The 18,026-nt window shown below is 42.7% G+C and overlaps 1 protein-coding gene and 1 long non-coding RNA gene across 2 annotated transcripts in view; one reads left to right on the top strand and one right to left on the bottom strand.

The window, feature by feature from the left end:
* Positions 1-12,584, bottom strand: part of AKAP12 (A-kinase anchoring protein 12) — a 135,860-nt gene extending 123,276 nt beyond the window's left edge. Inside the window, exon 1 of the mRNA XM_030556582.1 lies at positions 12,257-12,584. Coding sequence (XP_030412442.1) covers positions 12,257-12,394 — 138 coding nt within the window. The 5' untranslated portion in view covers positions 12,395-12,584. The remainder of the gene's footprint in view (positions 1-12,256) is intronic.
* LOC115648652 lies at positions 11,637-13,084 on the top strand. The gene is made up of 2 exons (XR_003999637.1): positions 11,637-11,856; positions 12,941-13,084. It is a non-coding gene; the product is annotated as an uncharacterized LOC115648652 (long non-coding RNA).
* Positions 13,085-18,026: the final 4,942 nt, after the last annotated feature.

Genomic DNA, 18,026 nt, shown 5'->3' with positions numbered 1-18,026 from the left:
CAATCCTTTTATTTTACAAATAATAGAAAGAAGAGAATTACCATTCCTCTATTAATGTATTATTTAGTGAAAGCAGAATAAAACCAGAGTAACCTGTTACAGATTTTCCTATGTCATGGTCAAAATCCCTAGAGGTTGATAAAGTTTATTCAGTCCCCAATTAGATTTATAATTTACTCTTATAGATTAGGGATAATAGCAGGCTTCAAGGATCACAAGAACTTTTTGAGGAACTTCTATTCACTAAAGCAAAGCTTTATAAACCATGACCTACATCCAAGAGCACTTAAGCATTCCTTGCATTCCTCCCCATCATGGAAAGACTGTTTATCAGGCACAGATACACAAATGGCTGGGAATCTCTAGTCACACTTTCAGCGCAGATTCAAGAAAATTATCCTGTCCTCTGTCTAATAACAGTGATTCTCCACATAGAACAGAAGGCTCTTTGGTTCTGATTCAAGAAGTGCATATGTACTGAAGTTTACAATGAGTACTCATCTTCATTTCAGCAAAACACAGCTTACAAGTACTTCTCTACCCCGATATAACGCGGGTTCGCATACAATGCGGTAAAGCTCTGACACACTGCACTGAGCAGCGTGTTACAGGTGCCAGGCCAGGCTGGGGCCGAGGGGTTGGAGAAGGGGCAGAGGGTCTCAGGTGCGGCCAGGGGCTCCCCCACCCCGGGTATGGTGGGCAGAAGCTGTGGGATGGCACTTTTGGGGGTCCCACAGTCCCAGAGTGGCCCAGGAGACAGGCGGGGGGCCGGGAGCAGCCCGCTCCACTTCCCTCGCCCCGCCCCAGCCGAGCAGCACAGATGAGTGCAGGGGGAGATCCTTTCCCCGACCTCCCCACACTCACCGACGGCGGAAAGCGGAGCACTGTGAGGTGGCGGAGTGGAGCAGACTGGGGCCGGGCTGCTCCGCTTCCCGCTGCTGCCGGTGAGTGCCTGCCAAGGGACGGGGGTGTGGATAGGGTCGAATCAGTCAGAGGGCAGGGGAGTTGGGTAGAGGGTGGGGTCCTGGGGGTGATTAGGGACGGGGGTCTCTGGAGGGGATGGTCAGGAAACAAGGAACAGGGGGGGCCAAAGCAAATTTGATATAACACGTTCTCACCTATAACCTGGTAAGATTTTTTGTCTCCCGAGGACTGTGTTATATTGAGGTAGAGATGTAACTATACTGTGTCCATTTACTATATGTAAAGACACCACATGGTCCCACATCCTGGCCCCCAGGAGAGTTTAGATGTAAATTTGGATGTCACCTTCTCAAAGAAAGATATTCAATATAAACAGAAAAATCCCTGTCAAGAAAAATATATTTAAACAAGGATCTGTTAGATAAGCCTTGAAAAAACTTCCACTGTTGCTAGCACTAGTTCAACCCACCAGTGTTAAGAACATTGGGAGCCCTAGAATAAATCACCAGCATTTTAAGTATCATGTCAATTTGACTTGCTCCAAGTAGTTTTAGATGACGCAATACTGAAAAATAATTTTAGCACTGATGGTCCATCTATGCTAGGGCTTCCAGTGTTGCTAATAGTAGTGAAGTTGAACCAGCATTAGGATGGGAAGGAAGTTTTTTGCAAAGCTTCCCTAATGTAGATATAGCTTTAAAGTCCATCCTCCCAAAGAGTGAAAGGACGTTCTTAGATCCACTGTTGGGTGCTGGGCAAGAATAGTAGGATTGAAGGCCTCAAGAGCGATAGTGAGAATGAAGGGTAGAATAAAAGTTTAATTCTTAACACAGTCTCTGGATTCTTTCACTGGGTGAAGGGGAGTCCTGTCAAACACCTTAAGAGGGAGAAAAGCTCTTGTTCAAATTGCTTTGGTTTCATACATCTCTATAAAATACCAGTAGCAGCAGTCATTACCTAGCTCAGAAGAAATAGTGGAGAAAAAATAGCAATGACACAGTACCACAACTTCATTCACAATCCCAGGTTAGCCAACACAGCCAAGGGGTAGTAAACTGGATTCAGTTTCTTCCTGCACATAAGTAGGACCTATTAGTTACACCAATGCAAAGCCAGTGAAGGAACTTGGAATTCTGAAGGGTATATCTCCCTTTCATGATTAGACTGAGAAAGAAAGATTATTAGGGACAGGGAAATTTTTGAGGAATTTAGTAAGTGATCTTCAAGATGAGAACTATCACTCAGAGCAAATACTGCTTAGTTTATATTTGAGGGTCCCTAAAAAAGGAATTCCTAGAGCAGAATCTCTCTTTTCTCTTCCACGTCTTTCCTTGGAGGTGGCTATGGGTGCCCAAATGGGAGGGGGTTTGTGCATGTTATTTCTATAGTTGTAAGGAAAGGCAAATTATTTACTATGTACATGTCAGTATTCTTTTTGTTCTTTTCTTTATTGGGTGTCACTTTTTCTTTCCTCCCTCCCTCCCCTTTCTTTTTTTTTTTTTGCTATGGTGGATGAGGAAGTCAACTACTACAATATACCCTGAAAAAAAGGGCTCAAACTGAGAAAGAAATATTGTGCCATTAAAAAAACACAGCCTTAGGGAGTGACTGCTGGAGATATATGCCTCCTTACCTATCAAGTGGGCAAGGGCATCTGATGAGGGTACATTACCAATGTGTACAGATGGAAATGTAATGATGTTAGAGGAATGGGAGTAGTTTATTTGCTTGCTGCCACTTGTTTTGTGCATTTACAAGACTAAAACTCTTTGTGTAGTATACTGTAAAGCCAACAATTTGTCTTTTCAGCTACTTTCAGGGATCAGTGGGTGTCAAGGAAGATGTAATTTATCTTGCAAGAACTTTATTAATAATGACGATGCATGAGAATGATAGGACACAACTTCACTTTCAGAGACCAGGTAGAGTTTACAGTGCCGGAGGTTACAAAAACAAATCTCTTTCCTTTTGAACTGACTGGTCTTGTTCCAGAATCAGTGATGACTATAAATATTGAACCTACAGTACCATTTTTCCTTAGTCACTTTTCAAAGCAGAACCTTAAAAGACAAACTACAAAAGGATTTTTTAAAGTTAAGTTGTGCTCTTGCTTAGTTTTGTTTGTTTGTTGGTTGGTTGGTTTTTTTTATGATGCAGAGCAAAGACTTGGGGGAGGAGAGGACGTGAACTTATTTTTGTTACATAAAAATTATTTTCCTTGTTTTTTACCATTAGGAATTTTGCTGGAGGACTTCTCTGGGGCTCAGGAATGTTTATGGAAGTTCTTACAACTTAGTTGAAGGAGCAGAGGTCCAGAACCTTGAAGGGTCAGGATGCTGAGCCTTTGACAAGCACAGCTTTTCTCCAAAATACAAAAATATCACTCCAAAAACCACTCTGTCCACTGTGTATAAATATTAAAGAGTCAGCAGCTCAGACAGTGAGAATGACTTTATAGCCCAGTGATTAAGGCACTGACCTGGGAAGTGGAAGACCCAGAATCCAGTCCCGCGCTCCAATCACTATTTAATTATTTATCAAAACAGGAAGCGCTTCAAAAGGAGAGACTGAAAGAGACTTGCATCAGAATATCACAAAACTCAATGGTTAGAACACTCTCCTGAGAGGTGGGAGACCCCCTTCAAATCCTCTCTCTCCCTTCAGCAGAGGGGGGAATTGAACATGGTCCCAGGTGAGTGCTCTACTCACTGAGCTGAACGTTATAAGGTGGGCACTACCACCAACACCTTCACCTGCTGTTTTCTGTGGCTAGCATGCTGGCTTTTGCAAATTGCATTTTAGGTGCTTAGCTCTCTCCCTTGCATTGGATAGGGAGCCTAAGTGCCTAACTCAGGCTTTGTGGATCCCACTGTTGTTCCAGTGATTTTCTAGAAGACTTACTTATGTGTTGCAATGCTCAGGGAAGAGGCTGAGAAGAAATGTTCATGATGGAGGAAAAGAACTTTCACATTTCTGACATAAATACACATCCTTTCATAAGTCATAACTCTGTTAGTGACATCACAATAATTTAAATGTCAAACAGAATTATTATTTCACTGCAAAATCAAGAACAAGTTTTGGTTAAGGACTTAATCTCACATACAAACAATTTCTCCTCATTTACACCAGTGGCATACAGAGTAATAGTAGATGAGTTTATTTTTTTAAAATATAGACTGACTTTTTTCCTAAGGCTCCTGTAGTGTTAAAATTCCTCTTTAAAATAATTTAATCTCCTAACGAATGGGGAGTTGTGTGTATCTGCAGGGTAACAGACTCTTTGAAGCTATCTCCTCAGATGGTATAAATCAGTGTAGTTCCATTGACTTTAGTGAAACCATAATCATTTTCACCTGTTGAGGATCTAGTCCTTTAGGGCTTGCCCTTAGTAGAAAAGTGCACCTGTTTAACTAAATCAATTTTAAAAAAATCTAACACAGACACACTTAAACTAAATTGATATAAGCAAAGGTTAAACCATTTAAGTGAGTCTACATTAGGAGTTTGCATCAGTTTAACTATATCTGTTTTTAAATCTATGTATAGTTAAACTTGCATACTTTTCCAGTACATACAGCATCTTAAGTCTCCAGTCATTTCAGTAACTTTATTTTCATACTTTTCAGAAGTGAAGGGAATTTAACACCCCATGAAGTTCACTTAAGTTTTGTCCTTCTTTCTTCTTAAAAGAATCAAAATATACTGTTCATAGAAATAAGATATACTCTGTAGATAAGTTCCATTATTACTCAAAGACTGAAAAATAGTTTACACAATTCTATTCTTACTCTTTTTGGCCTCTCCCACTTGAGTGCCTCACACAAATCAATAGTTTTATAAGTCTATACCACAAAGAATCCCACTTCATCAAAAAAATTCTGTAGATGTTTGATAACTAAGAAAATGAAGAGAAACGAAAATACAATTTTCTTTCAAACACAGTTTAATTGCTTTGCGGAGAAATGACTGTGCACTCACATGGAAGATATAAAGAAAGTGTAACTTGAATTTCAAGAGCAACACAATGACCCTTTTAGGCCCAAGGAAACTGTTGCAATTCCCATTCTTTACACTCCATATCACCAAGATTAGTTGAGATTACTAGTCTAATTTTAAACAAGACCTGTATTTTCACATGCATTCTCTCTCTTTACTACATAAATTGTCAGAAAACATAGTTCAAATATGGAAGCCAATATATGTAACAGATTTATAACAGGCTTCACTAAAACGTTCTGATATTACACTGATCTGTTTAATAGGATTCCTAATAACCAAAGATAATCCAATTGGTTTTACTTCATTGGTGTTTATACAGCAGTTTGGATGAATGCTACTGTCTGGTTGGCTGATGAAGGTCCTGAAAACCATACAACTCTCCTAGCCAATGTACATCTGAACTATACAGCCATAGTCAGCCAAATCACTATGACACGTTCATACAGTTGGATATTTTTAATTAAGCCCTTATTTAGCAATAGTTAGTTTTAAATGGTAAATTCTAATTTTAATTTTGAAGTGGTATCAAAACATATACTCGATCATAAGCCAGTTCGTTTATAAGGTGATCCACCCAAGATGGATAAGTAAAAATGGAAAATTTTTATAACCCTTTCACAAGCCGACCCTATAATTCACGGGTCAGCAAACTTTAGCTCCTGAGCCATCAGGAGAAGCCGCTGGTGGGCTGAGCACAGGCATAGAGGTAAATCTAAGCAAACAAAGTGTCCCAGCATGCCAGCTGCTTACCCTGATGGGCCGGAACAGCAACTGGTGGGGAAATTTTTTGAAGGGGGAGAAGCTGGGAGTCAGAGGAGTAACCCCTGTGACCACCCCCCATATGAGCCCACCTCTAGCCTGGGACCCCCACACTCTCCCCATCCTATCTGTTCCCACTTTATCTGGGCAGGGCCGGGGAGGATGTCTCTAGCCTGGCTGGACTGCTCTGGTAGGCTGGGCAGCCAGGACCGGCGCTAGGGGTTTTAGCGCCCTAGGCGCACGGCAATTTCGCCGCCCCGCGCACTGCTCCCGTGGCTCCGGTGGAGCTGCCGCAGTCGTGCCTGCGGGAGGTCCACCAGAGCCGTGCGAGCAGCCGACTGTCCGCAGCCACGACTGCAGCAGCTCCACTGGAGCCGCCTCCCACCCCCTCCAGCAAAATGCTGCCCACCAATAATCCTGGTGCCCTAGGCGATTGCCTAGGCCGCCTAAATGGAAGCGCCGGGCCTGTGGGCAGCATGCCTGCAGCTTGCTCCAGCAGGCCAGACTGGGCAGCGCAGCCACGCATGTTCCAGTGGGCTGGGACGGGTGGGACGACCACAACGTGCTCGGGGGGGGGGGCGGGACCGAGCGGCATAGATGCAGCCTACCAGCCCCGAGCTGCAGCTGCTTCGGAAGCTGGTGGAAGAGCAGCATGGCCTGAAGCGGAGACACTGTGGCCCTGCCTCTTCCCTGCTGGCTCTGCTGGCTGTGCTGCCTCTCCTTGCTCCCTCTGTTGGGGGCAAGGGCTGTGTCCCACCTCTCCCTCTCTATACCCATTCATAAGCCGACCCCCTTCTCTGGTGCTTCCCTTTTTTAATAAAAAAATTTGGCTTATGAATGAGTATATACGGTACTAAAATGTATACAAGCTGTGAAATTTAAAATCTCTTTGAGTGTCTCTCTTTCCCACATCTATCAGTAGATAAGTATGCCCTATGGTCTGTGATGGGATGTTGGATGGGATGAGATCTGAGTTACTGCAGAGAATTCTTTCCTGAGTGCTGGCTGGTGAGTCTTGCCCACATGCTCAGGGTTTAGCTGATGGCCATATTTGGGGTCGGGAAGGAATTTTCCTCCAGGGCAGATTAGCAGAGGCCCTGGAGGTTTTTCACCTTCCTCTGCAGCGTGGGGCATGGGTCACTTGCTGGTGGATTCTCTGCAGCTTGAGGTCTTCAAACCACAATTTGAAGACTTCAATAACTTGAACATAGGTTAGGGGTTTGTTATAGAAGTGGATGGGTAGGGTTCTGTGGCCTGCTTTGTGCAGGAGGTCAGACTAGATGATCATATTGGTCCCTTCTGACCCTAAAGTCTATGAGATAATTGGATTATGTAATGTACTCTGCAAGGGACTACATTTAAAAACCACTCATAAAAAGTGAAATGGCTCATTTTGTTAGTGGGATTGACCATACAGTGCACATTATAGAAGTACTCTAACAAACATCGCTCTGTAACTCTGCCACAACTGAGGTTTGGTCTACACTTAGGAGTTAGGTCAACACGGATACATTGGTCAGGGGTGCGAATAAATCACAGTCCTGAAGGACAATTATGCTGACCTAACCTCCAGCATAGGTGCAGTATGTTAATGGAAGAATGCTTCACTGTTTACAGTGCTGGTCCCAGGATATGAGAAAGACAAGGGGGGAAAGGTAATGTCTTTTATTGGACTAACTTCTCTTGGTGAAAGAGACAAGCTTTCACCAACAGAAGTTGGTCCAATAAAAGATATTAACCTCATCCACCTTGTCTCTCCAGCAGCTAACTTCATTTGTGGAGGTGGTGTTCCTACATCAACAAAAAAAACCAACCTTTTGTCAGTGCAGGCTGCATCTACACTATGTAGTTATGCTGGCATAGCTACACCAGTGTAGTCTCCATAGTGTAGATATTCTTGCCAATAGCTCCTAGATATGAGTGTTCAGAAGCTGAGCTTTCATGATGGAAAGCCTTTGACTTTGGAATTCCCCCACCTCCCAACTCAGTCCAACAGAGCAAGAGTTTTGTTAAATGTGAGGTACAAAGGTTCATGTTCACCTTATCTGCAGTAGGGGTACAACAATACTTCAACAACAGGTGTGTTCTTAACTCAGTTTAGCTAATCCAGATTAAAACAGCAGTGAAGACATGGCAACTCAGATGAGCAGTTCAAGTTCAACCTCAGTTTCCCTCTATAGGCTTTTACTTGCACTGTTAACATGAGTTAAAAGCTGAGTTACCATGTCTTCCCCCCTATTTTAATCCAAGATGGCTAATGTGAGTTAAGGATACACCTTTTTTTAAATAAATAATTTATTTATTTTAGTGTAGACATATTCTAGGAAATATGTGGGTGGGGGAACCAATGCAATCACCAGATTGTCCATACCAGTGTGTCATAGGGTGAAATTGGACCTATTGAAGTCAATGGCAAAAGTAACACGAGATTTAACTTTTGTTTAATTGTGATTTAGTGATATAAATGAGGCAGAAGTGAGGGGCACGTGGTTCTGTAAGTAAAATTATAGAACAGAACAATGGATAATACAGTGAAACCCCACTATAACGCAATGTTTGAGGTCCAAAAAATTCCATCACGATAAATGCGGGGTCACGGTACAGCGGGTTTCAAGCCGGTTAGTTTAAGTCAGTGGTCCCCAACACTGTCCATTGATGTGCGCCACCTAGTGCCACTAGTCCCTAATGCCCAGCAGGGGAGAGAAGCCATGGCCCCATGCCTGCCGGGGACAGAGAACTCCGAGGCTGCAAGCACCGGTGTTCTCTGTCCCCGGCAGGTGCAGGGCCGCGGCTTTTCTCCGGCCTGGAGAGAATCCATGGCCCCGTGCCTGCTGGGGACGGAGAGCACTGGCGCCTGCAGCCTCGGAGTTCTCTGTCCCCGGCAGGCACGGGGCCACAGCTTCTCTCCCCTGCTGGGCACTAGGCAGGGGCACATAAATGTCCGGGCGGGCGCCATGGCGTTGGGGGCCTTAAAGGGGAGCCAACTTATGACCGCTTTATATGTGATTTCGCGTTATGGCAGGGCGCGTTATTGCGAGGTTTGACTATACTTGGACTTCAAAAGAGAACTCACTGTTGATGATCCCATTCTGTCACTTGGCAGTAGTAGTGAGATTCAAAGAATAAACAGCAAGAAAACATACTGCTGCCAATAAACTAAGCTGAGCAATACCACTGGCAGCAGATTCTTTTTAAAAACCTGCTACCAGCAAGCAGGTGGGAGGGGAAGAAAGGAGGAGGAAAAAAAGGGAAGCCTTTGGGAAATTTTAAAACCTCTTTCCTCATACACATAGTGTAGCATGTTTATTTGATACATCTACAGGCTAGTATGTAGTCATAGTTGCAAAATTTTGGATGCTACAGACAATAAGAGGTTTTGTTTTTTATTGTCTATGCGGTCAAATATTTTGCAACTATAAGTCTATATTATGCAGATGTACCATATCAGATAAACACAGTAACAATGGAACTATTGACTTTGACAGATTAATATTTTATAGTTACATTTAAAATACTTCAAAATTGTCCCCAGAGATTCCTATATTCATCAACAAATATATGCACACCATGGATGTGATAAGACACTAAATAAATATATATTGGCTGATGAATGGATCCACTATCATATTACTACTTACTTGATTGGACAGAAATCATACTGAAGACCTGAGTGATTATATTTGCATTAATTATTAATTCTTCAATTATAATTCTAACATTTGAAAACAATATAATGGTTTTTTACTCATGTTCTGACTGAATTGCACTACTGAAGATTATTATATTAGCATATTATGAAAACTGATATCCTGTGGTGCCTGCAACAATACACCCAACCCAGAATATGAATGTGGCACTCTCCAGAAGTGAGCAAGATAAATGTTGATCTACTACAAGAACAGACTAAATTCTGAGAAACTATGACTTAATGTTCTGGGTCATTTTAAGTGTTGGAAGAACTGAAAGAAAACCTCTGTCAGATTTTGAAATAATATTGGGCCCTACCCAGGATCTCAGAGCTGACTGTCCAAGTGCTTTGGCCTGTAATTGACCTGCCAAGTCTCACTCAATTTGGATTAGTTTTAAAAAGCAGTTTGCAAAATTTCAGTTGATGTGTTTCAATAAAAGATCATTCCTTTAAAGTTGTCACATTAGCAGCTCTTCAGTGAACAAATTAGCTCTTTAATAGTTTTGAATTTTTAAACAGTAAAAGGGGTTGTAACCAAAAGGAAATACAAGCATAATAGTCTGGTAATTTCCCAGTTTGAAAGGGTTGAATGGAATGAATATAAAAAAAATCCTCTATGCACTTATATACTACTTTACTGTAGTATTCTGTATATTGTGCCAAAGTGTACACTATTATGTTGTAATAAGCACAGAACAAGATGTTGTAGTTGAGATTTTTAGTGGAGTGAGGTTGCAAAAGTGAACAAAGCTAAACCTCATGGGAAAAAAAATCTTTCATCAGGCTATGGAAAACCAAGCAAGACAAAGCTGTTAATTTACATCCAAATTAAATTTTGTAAAATAGTATTTTACAGAGATGAAACCATCATCAATAAAATAAAACTATTAGTAATAAAAGCAGTTAAATGTATAAAGGAGGATTCCTTTTTCACAGCTTTTTCTAGATAACAAGATTAATTCTATTAATTAGAAAGATTTTTTTCTTAAGGAGAAAAATGGAAAAAACAATTTAAAAAATATATGTAAAGTTACTTTTAGGTAGCCCTGGGCCCTCTACAAAAAGGACATTACTTAGATTACCTAAAATTATTTTATCCTGCCTTTATTCTGATAATTGGATTAATATGATTATGAATTTTATGTCCCTTCTTAGATATTAACATTATCTTGACTGTGAAACATATTTTTCACATAATTTGAAAAGACACTGGCTTGACCTTCTCAGGATTTTTTTCCTCTCCAGAGTAAAGTAATGTTGTCTTCAATCACCTTTGTCAGATATTTCAGAAATATTTAATGATTTCTGCTGCTAATGTCTACCAAAATGATTCACAACAATCATCTTGCCTGCTATAAACTTTTGGCTTCTAAATACCAAACTACTATTGCAAAATACCGCAATATTTTATAAACTAACATTGACGTTAAAGCAGTTTAATGTGCACTACTGAATCTGTCAAAACATGCAAACAAGGTCTACTGGAGGCCAGGAACTATGGAAAATTGTAGCTGAAAGTTAAAATCAGAATCACAAGGTCAAGGAAACCAAGCCACCACCAGTTCTCAGGCTTTCACACCCACACATTAGATTAAAAGAATTTTTGAATGCTCATACTTTAAAGACCCCCCAGCCCTGAAGAATCAGAAAAGTTGTGTAACTTCTGCATCAGTACATACTGTTTTCCCTCTGTTATATAGAACAATCTAAAAACAAAGCTAATGTTATGAAAACATCCTTGTTGCACATAATTTTCCTCCCTCCCCCATCATCCTCCCAACCAAGGATGCGTTCCAGCACCTTGAAAATGTATTCGTTCATAATGTATTGTAAACAGCAAACATTAAAATAATGTCTTGCAATTCTCCAACACATCTATTAAGACACTTACATTCTCATCAGTGCTGGTTCACCCTTAGCTAATTACTACATTTTTCCTATGGGAATACATTAAGGATTATGGAAACTACCGTTAGGGACTAACTACTATTGCCAACTTTGTTTTTCGTTTAAAAATTGTACATGTTGCTCACATGTGTAACACGATGTGAGAATCTCCAGTGGGGTGTTTACTCAGCACAGATGCTGTCATAATGCAAGAAAAGGGGTGTGGGGGTGGGGGAGGGAGGCGGGGAAGGCTGCTGTCGAGTTTGAGCAACTTGTCAAGGCAGGAGAGCCTGGAAAAGCCATAGATTTGCTGGTTTTCCTTCGCACAGAGCAGAGGCGCCTCCCACCTGCATCCTCCGTGGGGAGGAGACGAGACTGCAGAGAGGAGCAGCACGAGCACGGGGTACCACTGAGCGCTGACTGCAGGAGCGCACCGCAGTCAGGCGGCTCCAGCCCCGGGTCCCGGGTGGGGTCTCCCCACAAGCACACGCATACACAGGGGCTGAAGAAGGGCGAGGCTGTGGTGACGCCTCCCCCGAGGCTGCCCCGCGGGCTGAGCGGAGCCAGATGCAATGGGATGTAGCTAGCGTCCGAAGGTGAGCGAGGCGCTTACCAGGGGCAGTGCAGGAGAGGGCCCGCCCGAGCTCCCCAGCAGCCGTGGCGCGTGGGGGAGGAAGGGGACTCCCGCCCCTGGCCCGCCCGCATCAGGCGCTGGGCTGCCCACCGGGGGGAGTTTGAGGACTGCGGCCGCAGCCGCCGCTGGCGCAGTTCCCCGCCCCAGAGCGCTGCGGACAAAGCGCCGCGCCGCGCACAGCACTACACTCGGCCGCCCCCACGCGCGGGGAGGGGCAGGTGCCGAGGCAGGTGTTCAGCCGCGGGCGGGCGGGAAGTTTGCCCCGGCGGGTGGGTGGGTGTAAGGGGAGAATGCCCCCTCCCCCCTCCCGCGCACACAGCGGGGTCAGCCCCACGCCGCTTTGCAAGGGACGAGCCTGGTACCTTGGCGGGGTCCTCGGGCTGCTCAAGCGGCGCCGCTGCCGCCACCGCCGCCGCCTCCGGACTGGCGGGCTCGGACTCCGCTGCTGCAGTGGGCGCGTCCTGCGGACTCTGCTGCTCCACCGAGCTGCCCGCGCCCATGTCGCTGTGTGCGGCTGCCGCTCTCCCGGCGCCCCGCTTCTGTCCGCCCGGCCGCCCAGCACCGGTCACAGTGGGGGTGTCTGCCCGGCCAGCCCCCGCAGGCTCCGGCCGCTCCTGCTCAGGGTCAGCCTAGCCAGCGAATGAAGGAGCCAGCCCAGCTTCCTGCCAACTCCTTTAAAAAATCACCTCCTCCCTTGTCCCCCGCCCGTCTCTCCCGCTGGCTCCATCACATGAGCAGAGCCCCGGACACGCCTTGCAGCATCCACTCCGGCTGATAAGGAGGACAAGAGCCAGGCGTGGCCGAGCCCCTGCTCCCCAGCGCGGAGGTTAGCCAGGGCTCCTAGGCCATCGCTTCAGTGAGTGGCGAAGGTGGGGGGTGAAAGATCCCCCCTTGGCACTGGGGCACTGGGCCTTAATTCCAGCCCCGAGAGCAAAAGGGAAGGGGCTGTGGAGCGTGTCCGACCTTCGGCTCTCAGCTAAACGAGCACAGCGCTCCCCCCTCCCGCCCCTTGGTCTCTGATTAAGCCTTTCTTATCGTCCCTCCAGCCAAGGACAAGGCAAAGAAAAGGTGGCTGCTCTCTTGGAGGCATCAGCCAGCTGGGCACTGGATTTGTGGTATAAGAAGATCAGGACCAGCTTGATGCAGTCAAGCCCACTGAGGCATTAATAAATTATGATCGTATCAGATGATCTGTCGTTTTACATTTGTGCTGCAATGTACCCATCCAGGAGCAGGGCCAGGGTTGAACTAGGATGTGTGCAATCACATATGAAGACATGGTTCCGAAGAGCTTACAATGTAAGAACTCCTTGAACTGTGCTGCATCAGGCCTGTTCATTAAATAGCTGAGAGACTACCAAAGAAAATCTAGGTGCTGAAAGATGCATTGCACCCTGGTAGCACTATTAGCTCAGTAGACACTAACTACTGAAATGATGCTGGTAAGGCTGTCTTTCAGATGGGACTTCAAAGGGAGACCTTGTTCACTTGCAGATAGAAAAGATCCCCTGGTACTTTTCATAATGTAGAAACGGACCCTTGAGATGTGTTGACTGAATTCCAGTTAGAGTAATTATATATATACACACACATTTTTCTGGATTTCTGCTGCATTTTCAATTTAAAAAGTACTTCTCTCCCTACAGTGATGGAGCATTGTGCTGTTAGCGCAGAATGGTTGCTGCATTCCACCTCATTTCAGCAGTGGGTGAAGTGAAGTGATCGCAGTATAATGTTCAGTGGCCCATTTTGGTATCTCTTTGGGGGAAAAAAACATTATGTAACTAAGTGTCAGTTGATGTAGAGATGACCCTAGCACAATAGCCATGACACAGGCTTTTAGGAGTTACAGTAATATAAATAATAATATAGAACTAGGCAGTTGGAGAGTAAAGTTCAAAGGAAACAAGCCTTTAATCTAGGCAGTTTTGGAAAACTTTATCTCATGGTTTGAAATAAGCTGCAGACCGTGAAGGAAGGAAGGAATCCCACATTCATAATGTTTTCAATAAAACACATAGTCATGATCTTTGCATCTAATTTGCAGTATCCCACATGGGAAAGCTGCTTTTGGCTTGAACCAAGCCCTCCACATTAGAAGGCTTGGTAGAGTAACAGCAATAGAAATTAGTGGCTGCAGTGGGGATTATTCAGTTTATTATTATCTAAGGAGACAGCACTGTAGCAGTTATTTTTAAAAAGAGGTCCCCAACACGGTGCCCGCGGGCACCCTGGTGCCCATCGGGGCATCTAAGTACGCCCGCGTACTGGCCGGCACATGAGCATCCGCCAATATGCCACCGACAAGCTGCATCATCCAGAAGTGTCACCGCCAAAATGCCGCCGATTTTCTGCGGTATTTCAGTGGTGACACCTCTGGATGATGATGCTTGTCGGCGGCATTTTGGTGGCGAAGCCTACTGACGTTGCTTGTTGGTGGAATTTTGGCGAATGCTCGTCCACCGCCACGGTCCTGCGTGGCCAGATGAAAAAGGTTGGAGACAACTTAGCTAGATGTTTGGTCAGGAGTTAACAGTTATTGGATAGTAGTTAACCTACTGTATACATCCTCATTGGAGAGCTTCAATACATACACTTAAACATAGGCTATCAGAATAAAGCAGTGTAAATGAAAAGGGAGTCCATTTAAAGATAGCCATGATTTGCTTATATTTTTGAGACCATGGTTTTAAGATTTTTCATGGAAATAAGACAATTTTTTTCTGCTTTCCTCTGATGAGCTTCTGAAAGGTAAAGCACATTTAAAAAAAAAAAAGTCAGATTTCTCATATGTTGAAAAACTGCTGCTGCTTTGAAAGCTAGTGACAAATCCAACAAAACAAGGTCCCAAACCTTTAGATACAACTTCAGAAAAAAATATAAACAGATTTTTTTTTTATCCAGAACAGGTTCTATTGTATTAATTCATGCCAGGTTAAATTGCAGCAGTGAACAAAACAAGGAGCATGGGATTTTCTGTCCTGATACTAAACAAACACAACTTTCTTTCCCATGCCACAGCAGCTAGACCAGCATATTAAATACTTAAGCATGCCTTCTTTCAGTACTTTCAAAAAGTATCAATATCAAAGGAGAAACAATACTTATATTAAAATATACCAGATGGAATCTGCCAAATAGCCTGCTGGATAAACTCAATATTATTTATAGAACACAGTAAGTATATGCCGTGTTTTAACATATGAGACACAGTCCCTCCCCTAAAGAGTTTACAGCCCAACCCAGACAAATGATAAACTGAATAAAGTATAAAGTTATTCAGTGTAAAAAGTTAAAAACAATCTTTTTTCAGCTAAACCCCAGTTCAGTCATAAAAACAAGGCATACATTTTTAAAAACTATTTTTATGGGTAAACTGGTCTCTGAATTAATATGCCCATTAGTCAGTCCTTTTTTTCAAACCATTCAAAACGTACAAGATCTCTAATGGCAATTGGAGCAACTGTCACTCCACTGCATCAACACGCATTAGTTAATGACTAAAATCTACATCAGTCTTTTCATTTGAGTTTAATAGAATAAAATAATTGTCTTACATCATCACAAAGGGATCAACATCTGTTTTCAAACTCAAATCTCTCCACTTCATATCAACATTTATTTCCACATTTGTTATATGGTAGCAGGAGTCCATTGTGCTGCTGAGCCATCAACTGATTCCATTAAGTATTTTTTTTAATTCTCCTTTTTTTCTTTGGCCAACAGGGAATTAGTATTGGATCGTTTATCATATATAATAGCAACTGTCAAGGGGAAATAACATTGGTGGTGAAATGTGCCCTGAAGGAGGACATAAAATCTGCCACACCTGCTAAAATTTACTTCTAATTTTTTTAACAGCATTTTGTTCCTAATTACTAGCACCACAGTGACTGTGTCACTGTAAAACTGGATTGTTGTTTTCCCAAGAATATGAGATGCTTTTAGGATGGAGGAGGGCAGGGCAACAATATATTTTTCCTTTTGTTTTAAGTACTTTTCTAAAATTAAATAGCCCATCAGAATGATATGCCCTAGTTTTACAACTTGGGGGGACATTTTATTAAATTAATCTCAACTGTGTTCACGAGTTCTAAAGGGAGAGTAAAAAAAAACTCTTCATCTGATCTGGATTCAACAGAACAGAATTTGGTTTTACAGAATTGCCTTTCATATTCAAGATACATCAAAGTGCTTTACTGCATAATTAATTAAATACTAGCACTGCAGTGACTGTGTAAGAAAACACAATAGCCATTACAGGCCCTTCAATATGACCTTAGACATTAGACCCTGGTTAATTTGAGACAGCAAGGATTTATTTTTCTAGTTTCGGGAAGGGTCATGCAAGGAATCTTTAACTGGTAGAGAGCAACAAGAAATGGGCAACAGGAACCTTGATATTAAGAGAAACTCAAGTGTAATATATTCTAATTGTTAAATTATTATTTTTAAAATGTCTTAAATATCATGCTAAAGAATAATTAACAAAAATGAATCTGCTATCTTGACAATTTGATGAGGCAAAACATCTAAAAAAGACAGCTTTTTCATTAGAAGTCAGACATACTCAAAATAACTATTAAAGATGTAACACTTGATTACTATAATACTGCTCTTAATATTAAATACCATTTTCAAAACATGAATAATTGGTCTGTTAATTTTCCCTTATCTATTTACCATTGATTAAGAATAAAATATACATGATTAGTAAATAAAAATACCCAATTGCATAAAGATTCAGATATAATAGCAACAATAATAATACCATGAAAACTTACAGTGCTTTTACTTTGAAGAGCTCAAAGTACTTTACAAACAGCCTTACATCTACTCTGTGAGCTAGATGGGTAGGTACTATTTCCATTTCTACTGGTGGTGAAACTGAACTATAATGAGGCTAACCCCCCATCAAAGTTACACAAGGAGTGAGTGGCAGAGCAGGGACCAGAACTTCGCAATGATCAAGGTCACAACTTTATATTATATGAACACTAATAATTTAGAGAAGAGTGCACAGGATTTGTTTAGCAATAATATCTTCATTTTCACTTCACCTGTCTTCTCTGCCTTCCTTTCTCCGTCCGTCTCTTGCTCGCTTTTTCTATCGTTTCCTTGGTCTTTCCTCCTCTGAAGATTCTCTTTAACACTTTGCCTTTGTTCTGGTTCCTTTCACTGTAAATTTCCTCATAGCCTGGCTCCTCCTGCCTGGTTTCCCCTGGGGGAAAGTGGGATCAGGGATCCACAGCCCGTCCGCAGACACAGCCTGATCCACCTGTCTCAACTGTACTGGAACCCTCATCTCTTCAAGAGACGACATTCTGTTGGCCAGTTTTAAAGAGGCCAACACCTGAAAAAGTTTGTCTCCATACAAAACCCTCCAGCCTAGTCAGAATGATAAAGATTGAGAGAGCTAAGGTCTGTGATGTGACTATCTTATAAGAAGAAACAAGCCCTTACTGTACTATACTATAACTGTGAAGGGTCCACGCTTCTCCTGCAAACCCTCCCAAAGTGTCAGCATTGGGGATGATGAGTCCAAATCTTGGTGTGGGATTTGGATTTGAACTCATATCCCAAAGCATTTCAGAATTAAAATTAATGGGTTTAATGCTCCTACATGCAAGAAACAAGCTGGCTAGCACTCAGAGTTTCCTTCAAGGTTTGCTCTCAAGGTAGTTAGAGTTCAGTCCCAAAAACTCACTGAAGTTCCCAATGTGCTGTACTTCTCACTGACCTTTGTGGCAGCCCTTGACAGCATGGCTCCTGTAAACCTGCTCCCAGCACTTCCGTCAGTGTGTGGGTGGAGGTGGGGTTCCCCCAGGGCAGAGGGTGAACCCGTGCATGTTAACATACATGGAACAAACTGGTGATGTAACATATACATTCTCAAGCTCTTTATCCTGTCATCTTTCTGTATTTAAAATACTACACAGAATGGCAGGAGACCAACATATAGTACAACATAAATTATTATAATATTAAAAAAGTAGGAATCTTTGTGGCACCTTAGAGACTAACAAATTTATTTGGGCATAATATTTTGTGGCATATAACCCACTACATCAGATGCATGGAGTGGAAAATACAGTAGGCAGGTATAAATATACAACATAAGAAAAGACGGGA

The sequence above is a fragment of the Gopherus evgoodei genome, chromosome 3 (assembly GCF_007399415.2).
Source record: "Gopherus evgoodei ecotype Sinaloan lineage chromosome 3, rGopEvg1_v1.p, whole genome shotgun sequence".
NCBI classification, from domain to species: domain Eukaryota; kingdom Metazoa; phylum Chordata; order Testudines; family Testudinidae; genus Gopherus; species Gopherus evgoodei.
The sequence above is the reverse complement of the archived record's forward strand: the minus strand, read 5'-3'. Positions and strand labels throughout refer to the sequence as shown.